Source organism: Astatotilapia calliptera, chromosome 1 (assembly GCF_964374335.1).
Source record: "Astatotilapia calliptera chromosome 1, fAstCal68.1, whole genome shotgun sequence".
Taxonomy (NCBI): domain Eukaryota; kingdom Metazoa; phylum Chordata; class Actinopteri; order Cichliformes; family Cichlidae; genus Astatotilapia; species Astatotilapia calliptera.
This window is the reverse complement of record NC_137422.1, coordinates 37,930,087-37,957,427: the sequence shown is the minus strand read 5'-3', so window position 1 is coordinate 37,957,427 and position 27,341 is coordinate 37,930,087. Positions and strand designations below refer to the sequence as shown.

Genomic DNA, 27,341 nt, shown 5'->3' with positions numbered 1-27,341 from the left:
CAACATCGTCATCCGACGGCAGGAAAACACACATGCATTAACAACAAAAATGGAAAGAGAAATTGAGAAGAGGCATTGAGGAAATAGAATCAGAGGAAGAAAATTGGACAGGATGGTAATGGTAATAGAAAAATAGGATGGTAATAAACAAAGGTGGATATTTCGCTCCGGGAATTGTTGCTTTGCACTATCTAAATGTCTAAATCAATCTAACGACTAAAAAACAAGGAGGTGCCGCTGATTAGCCGTAAAAGGCAACTTGGTTCAGGGTATGAAAGAAGTAATCTGGCACACAGAAACTCCTGCATCACTGACGTCAGGATGTTAGACATTTCTTGGAAAGAGTAGATGCCCTGCCATCATTCGCACTCATTTAAAATAGCTTATGACACATTTCTGATTAGAAACTGCTGGCCCATTGAATTAATTTGTTTTAATTTACCTTGGCACATGTCCTTCAAAGACATACGTCTTGTTGTCCCAATCATCTGGGTCAGGAGAGTAGACCTTTCCGAGCACTGTAGTTGGCATACGGCCTGAAAAGAGAAAATGCATCCGTTAATCAGTCTGCGTGAGAATGATTCAGCAGCACTAAATATGTCGGAGAATTAAAGGATAACCCTCTGTTTTTGCTTTTGGATTGATATATACTGTACATGTGTTTAAGTGTGTGTGCTTCATGTGTTTTACATTCATTAGAATAAAGAAAAAGTGGAAAAGCCTTGAAATCACAACACTACAAACAGTAGCTTTTCAAACACAGGAAAACAAAATCAACAATGTACAAACATAGTGAAAAACAGCAGAAACAGCAAAATATCCAAAGACACTCAGGTCTCAGCAAAACTGAGAAGTGACATTGCAGGTGACACTGGGAGAAAGAAATGCAAAAGAGAAAATGCTGTTTGAATGCATAATGATTATAATCAAGTAGAAAGAAGTGTTGTTGTCATTACTCTTTCTCCTCCAATTCCTCACACTGTACCATGTGGGAATTATTCACAGGGTACCCTTCAAAATTTAAAAGGCAGACCTTGACATGTTGAATTTTAGCTGGATTGTCTTTGTGAAACTTAACTTTTGAGAAGAGTTCAAAACCACTGAAATGTGCATTTGTAGCTCTGAATGGCAAAAGAAGATGAAGCATTGCTAATCCAAGTGCAAGCATATAAACAAAAGCGACGTACTGTACCTATCAACAGAGAGGCAGCAAGGCCTTAACTGCCTGACGTGTACTTCTAATGCATAACTCAACCTAACTGACAACGCAGTGTGCCGTGAAGCCTGTGTAAGTCTGAAAACTACATGGACGCTTTCTGGGACTAAAAATCTGAGATTCACTGCCTGAGTTCAGACAGACCAGAAACGCAGTACGCTGTCAGAGAATAAACATTTAAAGTGTAATTAACTGTGTGTCAAATCGAGCACTATTTGCCTTTGTGACCCTTAGAATGGCACCGTGGGAGTCACGGCAACTAAATAGTGATCATGTGGGGAATGATGATGTAGTGACAATGGAAGAGTTGAGGCGGAGGTGAAAAACACAATAAACACAGTGTGTGTGTGTCTGTTTGTGTGTTTTAATTACTGCTCACTGATTAGGAATTAATTAGCTGGCACTAAGAGAGTCACCTACAGAGAGAGAAAAGTTTGAGGGCAAAGTTCAAAATGTGCTTTAAAAAGTAGATGAAGGCTGTTTTATTAAGTAGATGCTGGTTGAGCGACATTTTAAAACTTTCCCACCGACCTCCGTCTGTCAAATAATGTTAAATTCACAAAGAGACAGACTTTTAATTTGACAAAGTAAAATAAAATCACCCTAAAGACAAAAGGGAATTTTCAAATAAACCCTCCAATCGGTGTCGTGCAGCTAATCTGTGAAGGCCAGAAAAAGGTGGTTTTGCCTCAAGGACACCCAAGCTGATTGTTGATAGCACAGAGTCGGGCTGGGCAGATACCTGGATTTAAATGTGAATTATAATGACTTCCAAATATTATGAAAACACACTAATTGGTGAAAAACAAGTACGTTTATGCATTCAGTTTTACTTTTTCACCACCGCCTACTCACCCCTGTGACTATTAATGAAAATTTTCTTCTCCCCTGCCACGTGTGCATGATCATTTTGGTCACCGATGGTCACAGTCAGGGTGCTGGTCACCGTCTTGGCTGGACTTCCACTGTCACTCATAATAATAGGAATGAGAAACTCTTTCTGGCGCTCGCGGTCAAATGTCCTCAAAGCTGTTAGTGTGGCTGTGCCGTTGAGATTGTCCTGAAGGTAGAAATCGTTGCTGTAGCGATATTCAGGGGGGACTGCAAAGTGGAAAGGAGGACCATTCTCAGGCGAGTCGTGATCCACAGCTTGAAGGAGGGTCGACGTTTGGTTCAACCTTACTACCTAAACAAGATGAAAAAGGATGAGGGGTTGTAGCTTTGTTCACTGAAGATTTTTTAACCACACAGTCAATCATTATCATTTGCTTCGTCTTTATGAAAATCTATACATAATAGTACAGTATGCTATATGGGATTAAACCTACCTGCGGTCCAGACACATTCTCAAAGACTATTGGAGAGTACGCTGCTTCAAACTCTGGTCCGTTATCATTCACATCCAACAGAGGCAGCTGAACTGTGGCGCTGCCTGTCAGAGCTGGAACACCGTGATCAGTCGCAATGACAACTAAGTGATGCTGGGGTATCCTTTCCCGATCCAGAGGCCGAGCCACTGACAGCAGACCGGACTGATCAATGGTGAACAGACCCTCAGGGTCTGAGTCCTCTGACAAGCTATAGGTGATGTCACGGTTCTGGCCTGAATCAGAGTCGCTGGCTACTAAATGGGCCACACTGGTTCCCACAACAATGTCCTCAGGTAGTGGAGCAAGTGACATGAAGTGTGGAATGAAGACAGGAGCGTGATCGTTATAGTCCTCCACCTCCACCACACAGTGCAGAAGGCTGGAGAAGTCCAGGTCTTCAACCTAAAACAGGAAGCGCACAAATATCACACACATGCATAATAACAAAGATCATGAACTCGATACTTCTTGTAATTAGAGCCAAAATAATTTCACAGTGCACTAAACAGTTATTGTTTTTGCAATTATTTTCCCGAGCAGACTTCCAAGTTTCCAGAGCCAACAGCTTACCTAAAATAATCAGACAAAAGCAAATAAAGACATTAATTTTTTTACAGAAGAAGTGTCATGCCACGAGATTTTTGCATCACTTTGACAAAGTTGTTATTGGGATGTGGCTTATGGATTGTTTGTTTAGGACAACAAAAATGTTGTTGCCCTTAACGAGGTAACCAAACAAGAGTAGAGTTTAATTTTAATTTAATTTTAAGAGGTTAAGGAGGCGTAAAAAGAAAAATAATAAATCAGAGTATGAAGCCAATTATTCACCATTGGGAAAGTTAAAAACATTAATTAGCATCTTGCAGTAGTTTCTGTGAGAAGCTTGACTGCAAATATCCAAGGAAATACACAAAAACCGCAATGTTAAGAGTAGAAAGGCTTTATGTGACACAACCAGTGTAACTTGGTTGTATTCTTGTAACTTCTAAGAATCAAAGAAAAGAATTAAGACTACTATATGTAGGAGGAAGTGTTTGGATTGGCTCATATCATAAAGGAAGAGCAGCTTAAGTTGTCTTCAAATTGGCCAGTTCGAAAGCATTGGTGAATTTTTTTAAATCATCAATTATAAAAAAGCAGATAGAGGGTTCCTCTGGGTTCCTCTGGGTGTGCAACACTTATATCCATTTATATCCTTTTAGAATTCGAGGTTACTTTCTAGCAACTTTCTGTCAGTTCTACCAGTATAAAAACTTGCCTGGGGGACTTTTCTTATTCTTATCTGTAACTGACATATGACACTGACACTGTCAGACTGCCTTTATGCTATTGTCTTCACCTTCACAACTCTTTACGTTAGCTGTTGATGGAAGGGCTGACAGGTTGGTTTATGAGATTTATGATCATTGCTTACAAAATTCTAAAAGCCTGTCCCCCCTTAAATTCTGTGTAATTTTCCATCTTCCATTCACATGTTTCATACTGTCAGCTGAAGGTTCACATGACTATTATGAAAAGGAATCCAATGAATTAGAGAGAAATCTGAATCAAAGTCATTTTCAATAGTGAAAGCCTTTGTAATTGAAATGCCTTCCACGTACCTTCAGTGTCAGGTTGAACCTCTGCTCGCTGTGCCGTTCGTAGTCCAGACGTTTCTTAAGCCGCAAGGTGCCGCGCTGCTCCTGCTTGTGACTGACCATATAGAACTTTTGCTCCTGGTCTCCAGACACAACACTAAAGGTCAGCTGGGCGTTTTCACCAATGTCCCTGTCCTCTGCTGCAAGATCCAAGACCTTAGAACAAGTTACAACCAGCAATTACATTGTGTTAAGGGAACTGGCTATTTACATTTTGACAATAAAAAAATAAAAAGCAAAGTGCTAAATCTCCGAACAATAAAGATAACCCAGGTTTTCTGAATGTAGTTACGATAAACATGGACATGACTGTCTCTGCACATTTCTGACAAGAGCAAATTATCCATCATTTTCAATATGATACAGGAAAGCTTGCAAAAATAACTCCCGACTGTGTTCATTTGTTAAGAATAGGATTATCAATATCCCTGCCCCATCCACACAGAGGACTTCCCATGATGCAGTGCAGTATAAAACTGAATTGTACTGAAAACGTTGACATAAAGGCCCATTTAACAATGGAATAGCAGTTCCCTCCTCTGAGCATCTATCTCTCATGTAAAACTGGTGATCAAGAGTTTCTTGCTTTTCTAAGACAACCCTACTGCAAACTAGTTCCACTTAGGAAAACAAAGAACTCACCTCTGAACCTATGAATTTTGAGGTCTGATTAAAAGTCATGGCTGGTCTAATAATCTCCTGTAAGAAACACGAATGAAACCTGCAGCTTGTCAGATGAATATTAGGTGTTAAGTTTTAATGTGAATTTAATTTCAAGATTTGTGAAGATACCAGAATCCAATCATTCTCATAATGCACGAGCCATTCAGCAAGTTTGATTCCAAAAAATAATTATATCTGGTCACAATGGAATGCAGCCAAACTTGCATGTTTTCTTGTTATTTATTTTTGTTTTTCAAACACACTAATAAACAAATTACCACAATGTTGTAGTTCTGTGCTTGTTGATGCCTTTGGTTTTATTGTTTCAGATCTTTTAGTGTCAGCTAAAAAAGGCGACACTAAAAGATCTGGGATGATTTTGTTGCAGATGTTAAATATAGGAATTGTACCAGCAACTATTCCAACAATAGGAATTGTTGGGATTGTTGCTGCTGTTGGACTCGATGTGCAGCTTGCCCCTGGTGTGGCCAAAAAGTATAAAAGTATAGAACCTGCCAAACAAAGTTGAAGGAGGTTGGCTCTGAAACACACTCATAAACTGAGTGGTTGTAATAATTTTTGTCCCTTTCACTGCTCAGGGACATTTATCTTGCTGTATTAACCCTTGTATGGTGTTCGGGTCTGTGAGACCCGTGTTCAGTTTTTTTCAAAAGAAAAATTAAACAATTAATTATTTTTTCACGTGTAAATGTGTTGTGTCTTTCCACTCACTCCACTTGATTATAACTGATTTATTTATAACATTTTATATAAAAGAAAAACGAGAAGCACATTAATTCATAAATGTGATCTAACAAAGGTAAAGGGAAAAAATTAACCATGTTTGCTGTTCATATGGCTTGTAATTGGGATGAAGTAAACATCTGTTGAGTAATTTAACATAAAATTGTTTGATAGTGTTCATTTGGAAAGCCAAAACTCTAGTGGGTCCACCAGACCCATGAACACTGGCTGAGTAACAAAAATACGAACACCACACAAGGGTTAAAGCTGCAAAAATTTTCTGCGCAGGAAAATGTTTCGTTTTCTGTCTGAAATTAAAAGGAGAGGAAAAAATGATTTCTGAAAAACGTGTTTGTGTGTAAACACAATAAAGAAAAGCCATTATGAAAAATGCTTCATGTTGTACTTGAACTCAGGTCCTTCAACATACAAGAGAGTGGTGAGCGAGTGGTAATTCTGACACTAAGCCAACATGAAAGAAGTAAGAGATAGCTGGCTGTCTATTCTGAGTTGAAGCACACAGCTACAATGTAGCTTGCCATCGCCAGTGTGTGAATGTGTGTGTGAATGGGTGAATGATTGAATGTAGTGTGAAGCGCTTTGGGGTCCTTAAGGACTAGAAAAGCGCTATACAAATGCAGGCCATTTACCATTTAAGGAGTATTGTTTTTGTGATAGCAACACCAGCCACCCACCTCTGCATTGGGCTCTGCGTTCTCAGAAATCCTTGCCAGGCAGGAGTGATCAGTGAACCTCGGAGCGTGGTCGTTCACATCTTTGATCAGAATAGTAGCAGTTCCCGTTCCTGCCATCCCTCCCCCATCCCTGGCTTCTACCACCAGGAGGTAAGACTCAACTTGTTCCCGGTCTAGCCCACCTATGCCTACAGTGATGGTGCCTGTGGTGGGATTGATGGTAAACATTTCTGAGAAGGTGGGGACTCCGCCCAGCTCTGCATTAGTGGCATCTAAACTACCCACAATCCTGTAAGAGAGCACAGCGTTCTGCCCCACAGCTGAGTCATCCAGGTCGGTCGCCGTCATTTCCATCACCGATGTCCCTGCTGCTGAGTTCTCTGCTACTTCTCCGTGACAGCTGGGAGCGCACGTGAAGATGGGCGCGTTGTCATTTATGTCCCATACATTGATGATGACATCTGTGAAACCCGTCAGACCTTCGCCGCCCTCATCTGTGGCCAGGACAACGAAACGCCAGACAGCGCGCTCCTCGCGGTCAAGCGTCCGCTGGGCATAGATCTTCCCTGTGACCTCATCAATTATGAATTCACTGTCTGCACCTTGGCCGTGGAGAGAGTAACGCAGGGCCTCCTGGTCAGCGTCCTTATCTGGGTCAGTTGCCGTTACCTACAATGTGAAAGGCACAGTGAACCAGGCGAGGCAACAATCTTACAATCACGGAGCTTTTACACCGTTGCTGACTTGGTTGTGATACACACTCCATAAGTGCCCTGTGCAGCTTTGTACTCTCTGGTATTTAAATCTGGCAAAGGGCCATCTTTTTAACCCCAAGCCTCACCTTTCCTCCCCCTCTTCTGTCTGCACATTTTGCTCATCTTCAACACATTAGCAGCAGTAACATCAGGTCAGGCCAAAGTTGCTTTAACTTAACACAGTAATTGCAGAATGACTGAGAGCAAAAATGTATGTGTGCTTCTGCAGACGAGTATTAAATCCACATATTAGAGACATTTGTGAAACCCAAACTTGATGTGTACACATGTACAATTTAATAACCCAAATAGTCAACAAAACTCAAATACCTCCTTCAACATAATCAACAAATGTGCAGTTAAACAAAAGAAACAGTTTGAGTTTTACGTGGGTTTGTAAAAGGGAAATGACATCAGATTTACCTGTGTTACTGTTGTGGTCTACCTAAGACTTTCTATTTAGACATCTTACTCCTCCGAGGACCAGAGAGCGGTAGAAAATAAAATTCTCTTTTTCTTCTGGCAGCTGTTAAATGTTATTAAATTAAAAATACTGCTTAATATTAGCTACAGGCGCTGGTTAAAAAATGTCTCCGGTTGCTTCTTTGAAGAGAACCTGTTATGATCAGTATCAGCTGCATATTTTTATGCTTGGGCTATACCAGAGTAACTCTGTATAATTCATTGTTTAAAATAACCCTCACTTATTCACCCCCTTAAGTTCACCCTGCGTCTAAAACAAGCTGCTTTGGCTCATTTCTCTTTAAGCCAACTTTCTACTGATTGACATGGTTGGTGGGGCTTCGGTGTAACAATCAAAGCTCGTATGAATATATCTTCTCTCTGTGACATCATGCAGATCCACAAACAATAACTAAATAAATAAAGAAAGAAAACTTAGTTTAGAGCAGCCAGAGCTCAAAGCAAATTGACTAGATAGATATGAGCTCATAGGAAGGTAACAGCAACTCGCAACAACTAATTTTATCAACCAGAATATGCAGAAGTGCATGCAGCAGAAGACACCGGGAGCCACTCCTGTAAGCTAAGAACAGGAAACTGAGGCTCACCAGAATTGAACAACAGAAACCTGAAAAGCTATAGCCTGATCCGATGAGTCAGTTTTCACATGGATCCATCCTGTCTTGTATGAGTGGCTCAGGCTGGTGCTGTGATGTTGTGGGGAATATTATCTTGGGTCTCTTAGTACCAACACAGCATTGTTTAAACAACCTTTGTGACATTATTTGCTGCATAGCCTCTACTCTTTTTTTTGAGAAGCGTGAGAGGTTTAAGGGAGAGTTCACCTCAAACTTAAATACCGTCTTCTCTGTTGGCCTGTAGTGCTATTTATTTTCATGTTTGTAGCTCAAAGTGGCAAATAAATAAACTGACAAAACTCAGCAGCAATGCATCAGTGAACATATTTATGTAGAATATAGTTTATTCCTTCTCTTACTAGTCATATGAAGAAACAATACTAGTAAGCTTGGACTGTACCTGCAACACAAACACTGGAGAACCATCCAGCTCCTCTGTTACGCTGCCGTAGTACTCGTTAACAGTAAACACCGGAGCCTCGTCATTCTTGTTGACCACGTTTACTGTCACAGTCGTGTAATCTTCCCACTTCCCATCTGAAGCCAGAAGATGAAGCTTGTACCTGAACACAAGTTTCAACTTTGTCAGGGATGGACAATCGTTCAGCAAGCTTGGAGGATTCTTCTCTGAGTGTGTTCCTACCGTTTGTTCTGTTCGTAGTCCAGAGGCTGGGCTATAAAGATAGTGCCCACCTCTGGTTCCACATCAAACACCCCTCCTGTGTTTCCTGATGTGATCTGGTACCGCAGCTTAGCGTTTCCACCTGCAAACCAGTGTAAGGATGAAGACAAATTAACAGTGACAGTAGAAATAAACCAAAGTATAGTATGTAAATCTTTTTGGAGCTGTAGAGAGGAAAAGTTATGGAGTTTAGTTTTTGTATTTGTAAAAAGAAAGAGCTTTGGTGAAGGCTTGATCCCCCATGGGCTAGCAGTACCCATTTCACTCAGTACTGCTGGTTTCTGCTAGACCCAAGATCTGTCTCGGTTAACAGGGGCAGACAGCAGCCTGCTTTAGCTGACAGAACAGAATTCAGATATTAAGTCTTAGATCTGAAAAGGAGCCAGCGTCCGTCCTTACAGAGGTGATTGCCATTGCCTAACATGTAAGAATTTCATCCATGTGACAAGAAATCTCTTGAAAAGTAAAAATCAGATATTTTAGAGCCATTCACAGAAAAGAAAAAGGCTTTACGTTACCTCTGACTCTAACAATTTGATCACAAAATCAATTATGACCTTTACTAACAATACAAATAGATATGTGCCAATTATTTCTACCAATCCTTCCAAACTACACAGAAATTCACCCATTTTTAAAAAGAGAAATCTATGCATACTGTTTATTCTTCAAACTGAAGACTTTAAATCAAATACTTGTTCTTCTTTATGGGATATTTAAAAAATACACTTGTTCACTAAAAATAATTAAAAAGTGCAGCATGCAAATGTACTACCAATTATTCCTGGATGGATCCCAGATACTTGATCACAAAACATCAATTATCAATCAGAAGATTATAGCAATCCAGCCTTTTAAGCTATTAAATCTGACAACAGTGGGATTTAAATTGCTTTTAAGGGCGTTAACATTGTTACAAAGCCAGAAAACTGCAAAAAATACCAATAAATACAATCCATCTCCTAATTGTTGTTGTTAATGTTATCTATTAACTTTCTATGTCGGGTGCAGTCTTTGGTAGAAGTAGTGTGTATTGCTTGTGAGCATGGATGTGAACAAACTGCACAAGACATCAAAGTAAGTGTTAGGACTTGGGTGCTCGCCTCTGTCAGTGCGCCCCAGGGTGGCTGTGGCTACATGTAGCTGCCACCACCAGTGTGTGAATGTGTGTGTGAATGGGTGGATGACTGGTTGTGTAAAGCACTATACAAATACAGGCCATTTACCATTTACAGCCCATTCAAGTAACATTGCACTGAAAGCTGTTTAGTGGTTTTGTATAAATGCCGAATTGTGGATATTTTCTTAATATCATAACTCTCAAGGAAATGACACTAAGCTCTCTTTTCAACTGAAGATGAATGATTTCCATGATACCGATGGTTTTGGAAAAGTTGTGTCCTAAAGAACACCTATTGTGCAGCCAAGAATAAAACCTTTCACCGTTAGCAGACTTACTGAAGTCAAAGTAAACTTATTGTCAGAGGAATGTGAACAGAATTCAGACGGTGGTGTTTACATTAACAAAGACGCATGTGGGAATTCATATAAAGGTAGCAAAATACAACAAAAGTGAGTGCACCCAGTTCAAGATCACATAAAATGCCATTTATCAATATGTAAAGTACTTTTTTATGTGTCTTTTAAACAGAGTTCTAACTGTGCTCACAGGTCGTAGACACATGAGACAATAATTAGAAAACCTGTATAGACAGAAACCCTACAAATTTGCATTGTAAAAATTACCTCTAAACTTCAGAATTTTCTCAGTTTTAACCCTATGGACCTACATTATGTTTCCACACTGGAAAGAACTGCCACAATCTGAGCAAAATGTTTGCGGCAGCAATCACGAGGTCCGGAAAGAGCTGTAGTACCACTAATCAAAAGTGATTTCCTCCAAATAAATAACGTTATGGGCAGTCTGCTACTTGTTCAATCATTTAAAAAAACAATACATAAAACAATAACTTCAGACTTACCAGGTCAACGAGTGCAAATAAGAGTTCGTATTGACCACAAACATGGCTTGTACAATTCAGAGTACAACCCACATTCAATCAGGCTCTAATCTATGAACGATCTCACTGTCAATTTAGAATCAAACATTGACCTAACATGAATGTTTCTGGCAGCTTGCAGAGTTTAAATGACACTGCGTAATATCTTAATAGTCCGAGAAATAAACCCTCTCTAGTGCTTTGATGTAATACTTCAATACTAAATATTGCCAAAGAAAATGAAAAGAAGCCTGATGAATATCAGGAGCACATTCTTTGGTCAGATTACACCAGTGGTTCTCAAAGAGTTTGACCAGAGTTTTGACAGGTGGGGCGCAAATCACCTGGCAGAAAAGTCATGCGGAACTAATGTTTAACATCAGAATCACTTTTACGGCGGAATAAAGACATTTGCGTCAGTTATGTTAATAATATGTGGATCTGCTGCAACAGATAGCTGCAGAGTGTACTGAAAGGTGCGAATCTGTTGTCCGAGGTCGTGCCAAAGTAGGTATCCACGACAGAATTTGTTTCCCCTTCGTCGGGAGCACGCACTGGGCTGTCCAAATCACGGACAAACAGTATCCCACATTCCTGATCTTTAGTTCACAAACACCTCTGATAATGACTAACTACTCCTGATATTTTGGAGGTTTTAGCTCTGTACAGTTACAGAAGAATACAAATAATTATCAGTCAAAATGTCCTTGGTTTATTGAAACAATCCCGTCTGATAATACGTGAGAACAATCAATGTACCATGTTCTGTTGTAACCCCCAAACTGAACGGTAATGTAACAACACTTATTTTTCACCACAACGGTTTATTACTCCCACGTCTAGTATGTTGTAACGGAGGCAGAGTCAGATGGATCCGCTCTTTTCTGTCATTGTTTTGTTTAGATGGGGCGTGAAAATATTTCTTCCTGCCATGTGGGGAACGATGTAAAAAGTTTGAGAACCACTGGATTACACCGAGATACATTTGTTGTGTTGGGGTCCAGATTTTGGCCTAAACCTGGCCAGGAGAACCTGCTGACTGCAAAGTCCAGATAGCAATGCACAGAGGTTGTAGCATTACTAGGTTGCATTTCATGAATACAAAATAGTGGATCGCTGTGTGTGTGTCCTAGAATATTGTGTAACAGGATTAATTTCTAGTATTCAGAAACCAGCAAGATAAGTGCATGATGGTAATTCATAACACACTGCCAGTATCACATGAGGGTTTCTAAAGAGTTCCCCCTCATGAGGAAGAAACACTCCCATGATGAAATCTCGTAAACAGATTTAGGTCTCTATGACAATCACAGCATCTGGACCACACAAAAAACAAACAAAAACAAAAAACACACAAACACAGTGTCTGTCCTGACAGTCTGCAAAAAGCTTTACACTGTTAAATTGATAATTATAGAAACTTACTTAAAAACATCTCAAAATTCAGGAAACCAGGGAGTATTCCACATGTAACACAGGAGGGCCTTAACTAGAGTTTTAACCAAAGGGATGTCTATGCAGGCAGCATTTTGCCCATCGCACATCACTTTGTAGCTGATAGCTTGTTGTTAGCAGATGTGTCAGGCTCGGGTTGCCTTGGTAACCCTCTAATGTAATGACCATCTTGTCATATGTCTATCAGCCATACTCTTCTCTGTCACTGTTTGCTTTTAAGTTAAGAAAAGTGTACAAGGGGTTATTTCACCAGTCGCCACTAAGTGTTTTGGACTTTCTTTGGTTATTTACCACGTCGCTGATAATCTTATGTGAATATAAGATACAAAAGAAATTCGTTTATATCTTTATTTGCGGTGAAATATCTCAGTCCTCTTTGTGGATGTTCCATTTTTTACTTGTGTTTTCAGGGGTTTCACTGATTTATGGAGAGTTGTTTTGCTGTTCCTTAGAGGCATTTTTTCTTCTCTCTGATGCTCTTTTACTTTCTTCATAAGGGAATTCTCCAAATTGCCCCAATGGTGTTCTATTGGATTCAAATCAGGTAAAATGGCCTGACACTCGTCTTTGTGTTTTTTTGTGTGCTCCAAGTATTTCTCACTTTGTGGGAGCGTAAATCATTTTACTAGGTTAAATTATGAATAAGTTTCTTCCTAATAGGGGACAAAAACAAATCCATCTCATTTAAATGATTAAATCAAGGTTAATATGTGTTTTAAGGTTTAGGCTTGGATCAGGGAATAAGCAGTTAAGGTTAAGATAAGTCCAGAAAACATCCTCTGGAGTCACAGATTTGTGCGTCTGTCTCTCCTCGATTTGTGTTTTGTTGTCTGCATATTACAGTTTAAGTGAAATACAGCACCTAGGGAGATGGGAGTTTTAAAATTGGCACAGCTGGGAAAAACATTAATTTTCTCTCCATTTGTTTGTTTGTTTTAACCGCTGTATCACTCCCTCTGCTGTGTTTTTTCCCCCTTTAGGTCTCAGCGGTTTTCCAAATACTTAAGAGATTCAGACAAACTAAAAAAACAGAGAATGCGAGTGAACCGAAAGGATGCAATTACGTATATCCCCTAATGTCTCATTTAAAATGAAAACAGACAGACGGTACAAAACGATCTGGATTAGAGCATTCTCCTCTCCTCTTCCTTGACTTTCATCTCATTAATAAGCTGTGAATCCCATCTCGTCTTCAGAGGGTTCTCCTTTCCCTTTCATATTAACATTAGGGTGGTAGATGCAACAGCGATTGAGATGCAGACCTTGGCTTTATCCGTAATTGCATTTAGGGGAAAGTTTGTTGATCAGCTTCTAATAGATTTTATTAAAAATGCTTTGCATTGATTAAATGAGGTAGAGAAAGAATTTTGGAAATAAGAACAAAAAGATTTTAGACTTGGAGCGCCGACGTATTCAGAATTCAACAAAAATAATATGTCGCTGTTAAAAACATTATTTCATTTTCATACAATTTTCCACAGCAGATTAAAAGTGCAGTACATATGTTTGTTAAAATCATTTTAGTTGCATATATAATACTACAAGTTATGTTAAGCAGTCCTGTTTAAACTTAACCATTTATGGTATAAATAACCCTACAATTGAAAGCAAAGTGTTCACGGTCACTTAAACATTAAATTACTCAAAATGTTATCATCTTATTATAATTCATTCACTTAATTTGTTAATTAAGGAAGTAAAAACAAAGAAGATCATGTAGAAATGTAGCTTTTCATTGTGTTGTACATAAGACTCCTATTTTATTTTTATCTTTTTGTTTTAGTGTACACTGAGGGCCATGGGAGCATTGCAATTTCAAATTCCTGTGTATGACTGTACATATGGTCTTTGACAATACAGCTGACTTTGACTTTTGACCTATTGGCAGTTCAAATGAATGCCTTTTTACAGTTTTTCACTGTCTAATACCATAGACTACCATAACTACTTCTATTTTTATTTTTATTGTTATGTAATCTTATGCTAGACAAATACAATAATCAAAACAAAGTCAAATTTAAAGTATTTTCCATTTTGGGATTTGTTTTGAGATTTTTTAAATTGATATTTGATCTAACAAACTTTTCAAGTCATTGTAATGTAGACAAAATAGTATCAAAGTAAATATTCAATTATGCTGTATTGAACATTCAGCGACACGAGTCACCAGGTAAACAGCACTCAGCTTTCATGGAGAGAGAAAAACATCACCTTTGATGAAACTAGTGTTGGGGGTAAGTAACTGCTGGGGAGGTTCTCCTTAAACTACACCTTCTGATTCTCTTTGCTTTTGCACTGCAAACAGAAACTCTGCAGCTGGTAATGAAACGCCACCTTTTGTCATTCACCTTTATTTCTCTCTAATCCTGTTTCCTCCTCCTCTTCATTTCCCCAAGAATGGTAAGTGCTCTTGTTAACATGGCCAGTGTTTCAGTCAAGTTTAACACTATTTAATGGAAGTTGCTGCTGCTGCAGTCAAGTATTTGGCCAGCCATCGTACACTGTATTACTTCCTCTTAGTCTGGGAAAGTACCTAAAAACTGCAATTACTAAAAGAGGCCTTAAAAACAGTTTAGGGACTATGATGTTTCAAGTTCTTGCAGTGGAGTTGGAAAAGGGGGTACTACTGCCAGTGGGCTTGTGTCACTAAGAACTTTTGTAGCTATTATTTCTTTTTGATTTGCTATTTAGTGAAATTAAACATTCTTAAAGATGTCAGACAATCAAAGGAGTCATTAACTAGAGTGTGCGCTAGAGGTTCAAAATTGCCATTTGAAACTATGCAAACATTTTACATCTTCAAACTGCACTTGTCTCTAGTGGTTTCAGCAATTATTTTACATGGACTGTTAATGACTGTGGCTAACTACTATATATTAGCTGTGTGATATGAACAGGCATCGTTCTGTCCTCATTACTGGCAGCAGTGTAGAAATCACTTCAACAATCTCCTTCTTTTCCTCCTTCATTAACTTAACATTCTGCACTCCTCGCAAGGAAAGAAGAAAAATCAAGCATGCACACACATTACAGCTCCCTGTGGTGGTAACTTTATTCTGAACTCCAGCAGTCTGTTGCTCTGTGTGTGTGTGTGTGTGTGTGTGTGTGTGTGTGTGTGTGTGTGTGTGTGTGTGTGTGTGTGTGTGTGTGTGTGTGTGTGTGCATATTAAGGCAAGCACTGATGAGCAGAAATTTAAAATTACTTCTCTAAGGCTTATTTTTACCGTTTTGGAAAAGAAAAAATTATTTAATGATAAATAAATCTAAATAGTGAATAGCTTTGGTTTTTAAAAAGGATTGTGAGTGACTTGCTTACAGGTTTAATTCACTGGACGTTTTATCGGCAAAAACACTACCACTGGTAAATACACGAACACCATTTCTGCGCTGAGTGAAACTGAAGTGGTCTGCATCATGATGGAAGCCCAAAGGGTCAGCCCCCCTTTTTAATGCAGCCCTGACAGTTAATTTTCCTCTTGTCTGTAACACAGGCACTGCTTCCGATTCCTGGGCGATCCCTAACTGGCACGTAATATGTTCCAGATGTGCACAATTTTTTTTTAAAAAGCCTAGAAGTGAAAAGTGGAGCCTGTTAGTGTAGGCAGAAACATTTTATGAATTCAATTTGAATTACAGGTGCAATTATAAAAGACAGTTAAGGCAGAAGACTGGCTACAACATCTGGATTGCAGTGGAAAAAAAAATCACTGCACGCAAGTTCAGTTGCAGCAGTTGTGTTTCCTGTTTGAGTCAACAGTGGCAGATTGCTGGAAGCTTGCTGACAAATGAGCAGTGATCAGACTAACACAAATAAAACTGCAGGAAATGTGAGTCAATGTGTGGGTGTGGCTTGTAAGTGTAAAGCTCTTTGTTGAATAACACTAGAAATAAATCTGTGCAAATTCCAGGCCAAATGAAACCAGACGCAGGTAAGTTTATATACTATATTCATAAACACCTCTTTCTACATTATCTTTTGAAGGTTTCCTTTCTAATTTTTGGAATCTTCTTTGTCATTCAATAGATCTTAAAAAGGAAGAAAGTTAAATTTATTATATAGCTGCTACAAGCTATAAAGAGCTTCTAGCATCTGTGTTTCTATTTCTTTTTCTCAGACGGATGATATTTTTCTGCCTTTCAAAAAGTTCAAAACAACTATTTTTTGTTTAAAAGTAACATGAACAGGGGCATATTTGTAAATCCGGTTTTAAAGTTTTATTACAGAAAACAGATATCAAAACTGAATACACTGAGTTATAAAATAGGGCTTTATGCAAGTTACATGAGACGTATTTTTAAAAGTACTATGCTCTTCTTGGTTTAACCGGTCACACTGTAGCAAGTCAGCCAGCTTGCTTTTATTGTCTTGTTGGTTATGTTATATCCATGTTTCTAATGTATTTACTAAGTTTTGTCACTTATTAATACATTAGTAAAAACTGAATTAAATAACGTGTAAAGAACTGAAACCCTACACATGGACACAAAAGAAAAGTCAATGTTAATCTCATATGGAAATAAATCAATACAATTGGCCTGTGGTGGCTGAAAATCCATGTTGGTTGCAAAAACTGCATTTATTACTCTAATGAGGACCTATTATACACAGCTCTCTCTGTTCTTCAGGACATAATAAAAATAATCTACTTCTTTGCAGGTCTGAAAATTAGGTAAATACAACTTCAGAGGAACAGCACAACCCTATCATATTGGGGCAGCTGTAGTTTGGGAAGCAGAGCAAGTTATCTACTAAAGGGAAGGTTGTTGGATTCGATCGTTGCCCGTTCCGGTCTGCATGCCAAAGTACACATAATGCACAGTACCATGTGTTACGTTTCGGTGTTGTCAGTGTGTTGTTTTTGGCGTGACTGTTATGTGTTTCCTGTTTTACTTTGAAAGTCTGTGTTATCTTAGTCTTTTCGGTTTACGTTTCCCTGTCTCGTCAGGTCTAATTTGCCCCAGCTGTGTTTCCCTCCTGTGATCCATTCCCTAATTGCTCATTCTATGTATTTAAGCCCTGTGTTTCTGTATGTCATGGTCGCGATCTCCCCCGTGTTGTAAATAGTTTGGTGTTTTGTTGTAAATAAATAGTTTGTTGTAAATAGATTTGTCGATACTTTCGTTTCGGGATTTTGGTGGTGAGCTTTAGTGGGGTTTTTTGTGTGTGTTTTTTTTTCTTTATTTTTACTTTTTTCGTGTTGCACTCCGGTTGCCTAGGCCGGGGTGTAACATATGGGGGCTCGTCCGGGATTGCCTTCGCTGGGGGGTCCGGGGACCGCCCCAGCCTTTGTCGTCGCTGGAGGGTCCGTGGGACCGCTCCAGCCTTCATCCGCCTTCGCTGGAGGGTCCGTGGGACTGCTCCAGCCTTCATCCGCCTTCGCTGGAGGGTCCGAGGGACCGCTCCAGCCTTCGTCGTCTGCTGGAGGGTCAGTGGGACCGCTCCAGCCTTCATCAGCTTCGTCTGCCTTCGCTGAGGGGAGGGTCCGTGGGACCGCCCCAGCCTTTGTCGTTGCTGGAGGGTCCGTGGGACCGCTCCAGCCTTCATCCGCCTTCGCTGGAGGGTCCGTGGGACTGCTCCAGCCTTCATCCGCCTTCGCTGGAGGGTCCGAGGGACCGCTCCAGCCTTCGTCGTCTGCTGGAGGGTCAGTGGGACCGCTCCAGCCTTCATCAGCTTCGTCTGCCTTCGCTGAGGGGAGGGTCCGTGGGACCGCCCCAGCCTTTGTCGTCGCTGGAGGGTCCGTGGGACCGCTCCAGCCTTCATCCGCCTTCGCTGGAGGGTCCGTGGGACCGCTAAAGCCTTCGTCGTCTGCTGGAGGGTCAGTGGGACCGCTCCAGCCTTCATCGGCTTCGTCTGTCTGGATCAAACTTTTCACTTGGTGTTAAATGTTTGATTTTTGGGTGGGGGGAACTGTTACGTTTCGGTGTTGTCAGTGTGTTGTTTTTGGCGTGACTGTTATGTGTTTCCTGTTTTACTTTGAAAGTCTGTGTTATCTTAGTCTTTTCAGTTTACGTTTCCCTGTCTCGTCAGGTCTAATTTGCCCCAGCTGTGTTTCCCTCCTGTGATCCATTCCCTAATTGCTCCTTCTATGTATTTAAGCCCTGTGTTTCTGTATGTCATGGTCGCGATCTCCCCCGTGTTGTAAATAGTTTGGTGTTTTGTTGTAAATAAATAGTTTGTTGTAAATAGATTTGTCGATACTTTCGTTTCGGGATTTTGGTGGTGAGCTTTAGTGGGGTTTTTTGTGTGTGTTTTTTTTTCTTTATTTTTACTTTTTTCGTGTTGCACTCCGGTTGCCTAGGCCGGGGTGTAACACCATGTTTGCAGTCACAGCATATCAGCATAAACATCTCACACCAACAAGAACATCAAGAACAGCGGTCGAGGGGTGATGATTTGGGTTTGTGTTGCAGCCAGAGACCTGGGCACCTTGCAGTCATTGAGTTGAGCATGAACTCATCTGTATACCAAAGTCTTCTAGAGTCAAATGTTAGGCCACCTGGCCGACAGCTGAAGCTTGGCCCGAGTTGGCTCATGCCATGGGCCAATAATCCCAAAAACCAGCAAATCCTAACTGGATGGCTGAAAAAGTAATGAATCAAGGTGCTGCAAAGGCCCAGTCCAGACATCAACCCGACTGAAATGCTGTGGTGACACAGAAGATGATTACTTCTAAGTTATTGCTACTAAAAGTGTTTCGAACAAGCTGTTATATCAAGAGATGTACTCAGTTTTTCACACACTACTTCTGCATTTGGGCTTAGTTTTTATTAATTCAATTCAGTTTTATTTATATAGCACCAAAGTGCATCAAAGCACTTTATACTGTATGGTACGGACCCTACAATAATACAGAGAAAATCCAAATAATTGGACAACACATGGAGCAAACACATGGAGAGAGACAGACCAGGGAAGACTAGATCATTTCTATTTCCCCCCCGATATGAAACCTGAAGTGAAAGCAGTTGTACTACTACTTTTTACCATGACTACAGTTTACTTCAGAACTAAGGAGTTGTGATATGTAAACCTATTCTAGTCCAAGAATCCAGGAATAAAAATATGGAGCTAGAAATGAACATAATTAGGTCCCCTTTGACCTTATGATGATGAACATGTATCAGTTTTCAACTTTTCATGTTCAAAAGTCAAATGAAACAGTGTTAAATAAATATAGAGGGAATCTTTCCGGTATTACATACAAGCTCTTTTTATTAATTTTTTAAACTCCAGTTCAGTTTCTTTATCTCAAAGGCATTAATTCACTCTGCTTTGATAGCCAAAAAAGAGCTACTGTTTCCCACACGCCTCTCTCTGCCCAAGTAAGTCCAAACGTGACTCGTAGACTCTCTTTCAGCTCGGTTTCAGTCACCCACCACTGTAAATAGCTTTGGCTGCTTATAGTGAGCATTTAATATTTTATTTTATTTACAATCTGTAGATTTTGTTCCTTGCTGTCGCTACCACTTCAGGAAACATGCATTAAATATTAGCTGTTAGAGATGTGTGTTCTTCCTGAGTGCAATTATGGTCTTGTCTTTTCTGTCATGAGCTGACATTTGCCTCTGGCCATGACAGCTGAGTTTCTTGGCGTGTTCCCCCACAAAGATAAATTTTTTCATTTTGGGACTTTGGAAAGCTCTTATATCCTAACATGGCTCCATAATTAGTGGTTTTAATTAGGGAAGTTCAGTGAAAGGATGAACCAGTCTTTAAGATGTCTGGAATTAAAAGTACCTGGTACATCAACTCAGGACCACCTTCTCAAATGAAAACAGTGTTTATTTTAGAATAAAACCCATTTGCCACTGATGACTTTTAAAAAATGACAACATTAATAGCAGGAATTTAAAGGCTGTAGTAAGAATAAGAATCCTTGACTACAGTAAAGATGGTTTTTTTTGAAACCATTGAAAGGTTTTATTAAAAGAGTTCAGTTTTCTGTTTCAACCTCTCGTATTGCAGTTTTTTTTTATTACATGTTTTACACTGCAAACCTTTCCTCAAAGTAATAGGGGGTTAGACAAAAGCAGTGAAGGGTGAAAGTTTTTCTTTGGTGAAGGGAAAGCAAAACACTTCAGCAATGAGCTGGAGAAAATGTCATCATCATCATCGCCATCGCCATCATCACTCCTACATATCCCAAAATTCCGAAATGCACAAGTACATACAGAATCCTTTATCCGTGCCACCCACCTTCGTCCTCGTCGTTGGCGCTGACTGTGAGAATGGCAAAGCCCACATCAGCGTCCTCATCCACATCGACCTCATAGGAGGCCTGTGCAAACTCCGGCTTGTTATCGTTGACGTCGCTAATAAAAATGCGTACGTATGCTGTGTCTGGAAAAAAAAGTAAGACAGAGACACTATTATTAAGATGAGGCTGTTCTTATTCCATCACCTTTTTAAAAGGAAACTATCATTTGCAGTGATGCAGATAAAAAGGTAGACTTTTCTTCATGCATTCACAATATATATAATTGTTGTCTTTCCGGTGCTTTTATATCTGCCATCTGTCTCCACATTTTCACTCTGTGTTACTGGTAAATTCAGCTGGTTCTGCTTCTTTACAGCATGCAACCACAGGCTGAAGCAGAGTATGAAGCACCCTGGGGGGATCAGTGTAACGCTCAGCAGTTGAGCAACCCAACACACCATATTTCCTTTGATATCTGTATCAAAACGAGCATAATTTGCAATACAGCTTTAAGATGAGATAAAATATTTAAACCAGGGTGGAAGAGTTGGTATACAGTTCGCGGCACAAATAGCAAGCTAATGCAGCCCTTGGAGCTATAACAAAGCAAGTCACAGATGCCAGAGCTTTTCAAGTGTCGGAGTCTGTCGGAGAGAAAAAGGTAAGAAGAGGCGAAACATGAATACAGGAAGTGGAAAAGCAGATGTAGCAGTCATCCCCTTATCCTCCCTCTCATCTGTTAATGATGCCCACTCATCCATGTTTTCACACTTTCGTGCCATGCATGTGTTAAAACTATGAACCCAAATCCACCCCAACACGAGTTGCGAGTAGCAGCTTTGTGCCTCTGAAAACAGTGTTAATCAGAATTATCCTTTCTGACTAATTGACTGTCTGTTGTCTCTAGTTTGCAACATCTCTTGGTGTTGCAAAGCAATTTATGTGTGCTGGGATGATGTTGCTACCCGATATGCTGACCTTGCTTACCTGAAATGCTAAAAGTCTTCACTGGTATAAAAGTGATAAAACTCTTTTACAAAACATAACATTACATAGCATCCCACTTGTTAGCCAATGACAGCTGGACAGACTCCAGACCAGCAGAGACCCTGAATGGAACAAGTGGAAGAAGACGGATGGATGGATGGATGATGTACTACTACACCAAAGCCACAATTTAGAGGGGGAAGCAATATAAGCTCCTTTTTCTATCTTATATAAAGCTTATTCCGAACATCCACCAATATAATCATTCAAAGCTGCTTTTTGCTCTAAGCCATAGATTGTACTTGTGACTATGGCTGAATTTCTCTGAGGACCAGAGGAAGCACTGTAATTCCTTGTAATTCCAGTTGAGATGAGTTACACTGAGTCCACATTAAGGCTTGTTAATGCTCTTGTCTTTTCAGCAGTCATAAATTGACTTTTTTGACTACTGAATGTATAAAAATGCATATTCTACTTGAGCACTCAAAGAACTTTATACAACTTGCCTCTTTCACCCATTCATTTAAGCTCTTTTTTTTTTTTTTTTACCTATGCTCTACCTAAGTGCTTTCTATCCAATATGCACACTCTGATGGCTGCATCAGACAGCAAACTGGAGTTCAGTGTCTCACCCAAGAATACTTTGGCATGCAGACTGGAACAGCCAGGGACTGAACTACCAAAGGACAGGATAAGCAATGTATGGGCCTGAAACTCAAAGCTACCTGTTCCCTAAAACATAGCCTGCTTTTAATCTAATTGAGATCTAAAATTATGAAATGAACATCATGCTGTCTTCAGTTGCACTTAAAACTCATAATAAAGGCAATAAAATCATCAGTAAAATGTTTACTGAGGTCAGAGATCAAGTTAGCTAAAGGCACTTCCACACTTTTCTAGATCCTGACTATAAGACCTTTTTCCTTCCCAAAATATGATTGTACAAGAGCCTACACTATTTATTTATTTATTTATTCGGGACCAAATACTTTTCTCAAGTCTATATTTTCTGTGAGAATGAACCTTTATCCGTTAAATAATGTCCAATATGATCACTAATGTGACACTTTTCATTTAAACCAGGTGTGTCCAACTCCAGGCCTCAAGGGCCGGTGTCCTGCAGGTTTTAGATATCACCCTGGGTCAACACACCTGAAGCAAATGATTAGTTTCAGGCCTCTGGAGAACTTCAAGACATGTTGAGAAGGTAATTTAGCCATTTATAATTTTGTGTTGGATTAAGGACACATCTAAAACCTGCAGGACACCGGCCCTCAAGGCCTGGAGTGGGACACCCCTGGTTTAAACCATCTTTGCTACTGAGAAATGTATCTTTCATTTTGCATATGTCTATCCAAATAAAAATCTGCCTTGCTGGCAGTTACAAGTAAAGCGTTACTGTAATCCAAAGCGTGGATGTACTTACATTAATTTAAGTTTTAGACCATAAAAAGTGACCAAAACATTAGCATCCACTGTACAGCCTGCATGGGAAGAAAACTTCTTTCTACAGTGAAAATTTAAACTTCAAATCCGAGCAAGTACAGAGCACGCTGCCACGGGAATGTGAAATTCACAGAGAAACCCCCGGATCCCCCCACTGACAGACCGCTGCTGCACTCGGCAAAGCTCCACCTGCCCCACTCCTGCTAAACAAGTGAAAATAAATTTAAGAGCAACAGGACTTAGTGCCGCTGAGTCTTTGATTTTATTTATTTTTTGCTGTGTTTTACTTGCATCTATTTGAAAGAGTGTAAACACGAAACATTATTTTATTTTATATGCTGAAATATGCAGAAAATAGGATTAAAAGTTATAGAATTTCTTCAAGTCAAAGACTGTTGCATATGATGCAATTTTTGCTTAATGCAATGTGAAAAAAATAAAAGATTAAAACTCATAAAACAATTTCTAAAAAGAGGCTTTCCATTTGATTCAATTTTATATGATGAAAAAATAGAATTGGGCTGAAAGGTCTGTTGCTTTATTACGCATTCAGGTTGTGTATAATGATTTTAAAAAGTAACTAAGTAACTAATTGCTTTTGAAAATAAGTAATCAGTAAAGTAACAGGATTACTTTTTTAGAGAAAAAGTAAGTAGACTAACACTCATGGCGCCTCCAGAATTTTGATGGCGAGAAGTGCTTCCACTGTCAGTCGCATGTTTTTTTTCCCAGAAGAAAATCATGTGGAACCAGAGCTCCTCCCACTTTAAGTCTCTGTTACATTCACTTGTGGGTGTTTGCATCAGTGATAAGTATCTGTTAATTTGCCTGTCATCCATCCTCCTTCATGCCACCTCATTTATTATTAATATGACAGAAACAAATAAATAACTCTGGCAGCTTTCCTGCCGCCTCTCCTCTTCTTAATATTTAACTTCTGTTTACGTTGCCACAAATGTCAGTGAGTCAGACCGAGAGAGAGGGTCTGTTAATAATCTATGATCATATTTATTAAAAATACATCCTGGTGTGTTTTTGCTGTTTTTCAACACCTCTCTCCATCCACCCATCTGTCTCAACATCTGTTCGTTTCTTCGCGTCTATATTCAGCCAGCGCATGTATGCATTTCATCTGGCAGCAAATGAGAGAGAAATAGAGAGATGGAGGGAGACGGGGTGCAAGAGAGAAAGATGGAAAGAGAAAGGTGGCCTTTGGTCCTTTCGAAGAGAGAGATGAGCAGATGTGGGAAAGCGACAGAAAGGAAAACAGAGATTACTGCTGCCTTCAATGAAGATTTGGAGCTTCAGACTGAAGAGTACGGAGCAGCTATCTGCAGCCGTCTCCTCCTCTGTGCTCGCTCTATTTTGCAGTCACTATATGAGGAGCCACCATCGCTACACAAACGCAAAGTAGATTACGACTCATATCCATTACATCGATAGGTTTGCATTTCTACAATCTGAGCTCACGCAGGTTATATAAAAGTCATTAGCATAAATAGGTTCTGACTAAACACTTTTCCTGGTGTAATGTTGTTTCACCTGCTCTTCATTCAGTGCAACAAACATTTCTTAGCAGTATTACAGTCAATGCTAACAGTACAGGTGGGACTAAACAGACCCCGAATGATGTGATATTGTCACTTCAGTACAATATTATTGTGATTCTTAACATTTTGCAATATGTTGAGTATTGCAATACCATAGATTGCGATTGATCACCTCTTTTCAACTGCAAATTATGTCCTCAAAGATAAACTTTGTTAATATCCATTTTATCCAATAAAAAAAAATGCACATTTTCTTTCTCCAAAATGAAATTGTCACACATACTAACAATTTAACTAAAACCTGCAAAATATTACATTCAAATGATTTTCTCCGTTGTGCATATCATAACTAGACTAGTGGACAGCTGAAGGAATTAAACCTAGGTCCTACCTGGCAGCTTTATATAATTGTTGTTATTAAGAGTCAGGCTCAGTACTGAAGAAACTTAGCAAAAACACAACAGGAATCACAACTTAGTTATAGATCCAGTTACAAGATGTTCTGTGTAGTGTTGGTCTTATTTACCAGAGTTGGGCTGCCCATGCTTGCCGGGCCGCGCTGACTCCCATCCATCTACAGACTGAACCTCCAACAGGTACGAGCTTTTGGTCTCACGGTCAAATACGGCCTGAGTGTAGATGAACCCCAGCTCTGGGTCGATACGGAAATACTGATGGTCCCCACTGCGATCCTCCAGCAGGGAGTAAGAGATCTGGGAGGTGGGGGCAGACACAATTATACAGAAGGCCAGATGCTAAAACTGAGTTAATTAGTGCAAATTTGCACAGCAAGGAAGAAGACCTCTTGAATAATGAAAAGCAGAATTAAAATAATACAGAGCAGAAATTCAAAAACATTCATTTCAACCAAGGATGCATCATTACTCTTTACAATGATTTGTGTGTAAACGTGTGGATTTGTTCTCACCTTGCCATTGGGGCCCAAATCCAGGTCATTAGCTGAAACCTGGAAAACCAAAGCTCCCGACTCTGCTCCTTCAGTGACCGAGGCCTCATAGATGGATGAAGTAAAAAAAGGGACGTTGTCATTTACATCTGGAGAGGGAAGAAATACAGATAGTGCTCAGAGTTAAATAAAAATGCTTCTCCATTTGAGATCTACTGGATTTAACAGAAATGTCACAGATAAGCGATGGGCTTTCTGAAGGGGACAAGCTAGTCTTACTTTTCACACTGATTATCACTGCTGCTTCAGAGGAAGAAAGAAGGTGTAACCAGGGCTGCACATAAGTGTTCCACAGGTGCGCGTTCGCTGTCAAAATAAAAGACGCGCACCAGATAAGAAGTTGCAACACGCATTTGCGTACGTAAGATTTTCTGGAGGAGGACGGACATTTGCTCAGAACTCTTAAAGATGTCGAAGAAGCAAGCTCTGTAAGCAATTACTTTGGTGTTCCCCCACCGCCAAAGAAACGTCAGAAGGAGTTCAAACCGCAAAAGAAGCGCATATTCTCTGAATTTCCGGGAATATGCTCTTCTTTTGCGGTGGAGGAACACCAAAGTAATTGCTTACGGAGCTTGCTTCTTCGACATCTTTAAGAGTTCTGAGCAAATGTCCGTCCTCCTCCAGAAAATCTTATGTACGCAAATGCGCGTTGCAACGTCTTATCTGGTGCTCGTCTTTTATTTTGACAGCGAACGCGCACTTGCGGACCACTTATGTGCAGCCCTGGGTATAACAATATCTATATATAGCATAAAAGTCACAGAAGTTTAAAACAAAACAAAAAAATCTTGGTTCAAACGAGATGAACTGCTACAGCAGCACTCAGTGTAAGATAAACTATGTTTATTATGTACAGCAAGTCATGCAAAGCTACTTGAGTCTAAAAAAAGGAAATGTAGAGCTGGAAATGAGCACAACAGACCTCTGACATCCTCACCTGCTTACAATAACTTAAGCTCCTTTTTCTCCTTCAAAAACAACTAAAGAAACAACAGTAATTTTATTCTAATTATATTTATTCAACTGGTGATTCACTGGCAAAAATACTTTTCGTTTCATGTCTGTGAAGGTTCTCAGTCATCCAGGTCATCGTAGTCAAAGGAGCTTGCAAAGAAAAGCGTCTGGACTTCTTTAAGTTGCTTAAATACGTTTCACCTCTCATCCGAGAAGCTTCTTCAGTTCTAAGGTCAAATGGTGGAGAGTCCCAGATTTAAACCTAGTGGGAGTTTCCCCCCCACAGAAGGACAAAAGGACCCCCTGATGATCCTCCTGATCCCGCCTGAGCCAAGGTGTGAAACTGGGTGTGGGTCCCAATCAGCCAGAGTTTCGGGTGTGTTCATTGTGAAACCTGGCCCCACCTTATCATGCGAATTCCTGAGGTCAGATGGCCCAGGATGTGAGTGGGCGTTAAGGCGTCTGGGGAGGGATCTCAAAACTGGATTATAGATGGCAGAGAGTTGGTGTCGTAAACCCCCGCCTCTGTTCAAAGATGGTCGCTCACAGTGGACATAGATGCTTCTTTTACTACTTTTCGTTTCCTACTTTCCACATGTTAGCGTTTGACTGCAGTTTGGCAGCAGTGTTTCTGGGCAGCACCAAATGCACAGAGCATATTCTTCCTCTCCTGGTTGCTTTACATTTATTTGTACAATTAAGATCTTTTAAACCTACACTTATATGCTTCTTTTTTTAATAAAACAAAAAACCCCAGATGTTCAGAAATACTCTATAAATTTTGATCACTTGTAAATGGAATTTGTGTTAGAACCACTTTAGCTCCAGCACAATAAAGCAGCCTTCGTGTCAGTGTCAGGTCACATGGAGCCACATGCAACAAACTTTCAAACAATCTGTTTCCAATTAGAACTTCATTTTA

The 27,341-nt window shown here is 39.9% G+C and overlaps 1 protein-coding gene across 1 annotated transcript in view; it reads right to left on the bottom strand.

The window, feature by feature from the left end:
* The window catches only part of LOC113026743 (neural-cadherin), a 337,047-nt gene that overhangs the window by 153,079 nt on the left and 156,627 nt on the right, over window positions 1-27,341 (bottom strand). Inside the window, exons 14-23 of the mRNA XM_026175859.2 lie at window positions 25,427-25,554; window positions 25,025-25,211; window positions 20,515-20,658; window positions 8,824-8,944; window positions 8,581-8,743; window positions 6,326-6,994; window positions 4,188-4,379; window positions 2,545-2,988; window positions 2,072-2,402; window positions 443-536 (exon numbers count right to left, since the gene is read on the bottom strand). Of these exons, the coding sequence (XP_026031644.2) occupies window positions 443-536; window positions 2,072-2,402; window positions 2,545-2,988; window positions 4,188-4,379; window positions 6,326-6,994; window positions 8,581-8,743; window positions 8,824-8,944; window positions 20,515-20,658; window positions 25,025-25,211; window positions 25,427-25,554 (2,473 nt within the window). The remainder of the gene's footprint in view (window positions 1-442; window positions 537-2,071; window positions 2,403-2,544; window positions 2,989-4,187; window positions 4,380-6,325; window positions 6,995-8,580; window positions 8,744-8,823; window positions 8,945-20,514; window positions 20,659-25,024; window positions 25,212-25,426; window positions 25,555-27,341) is intronic.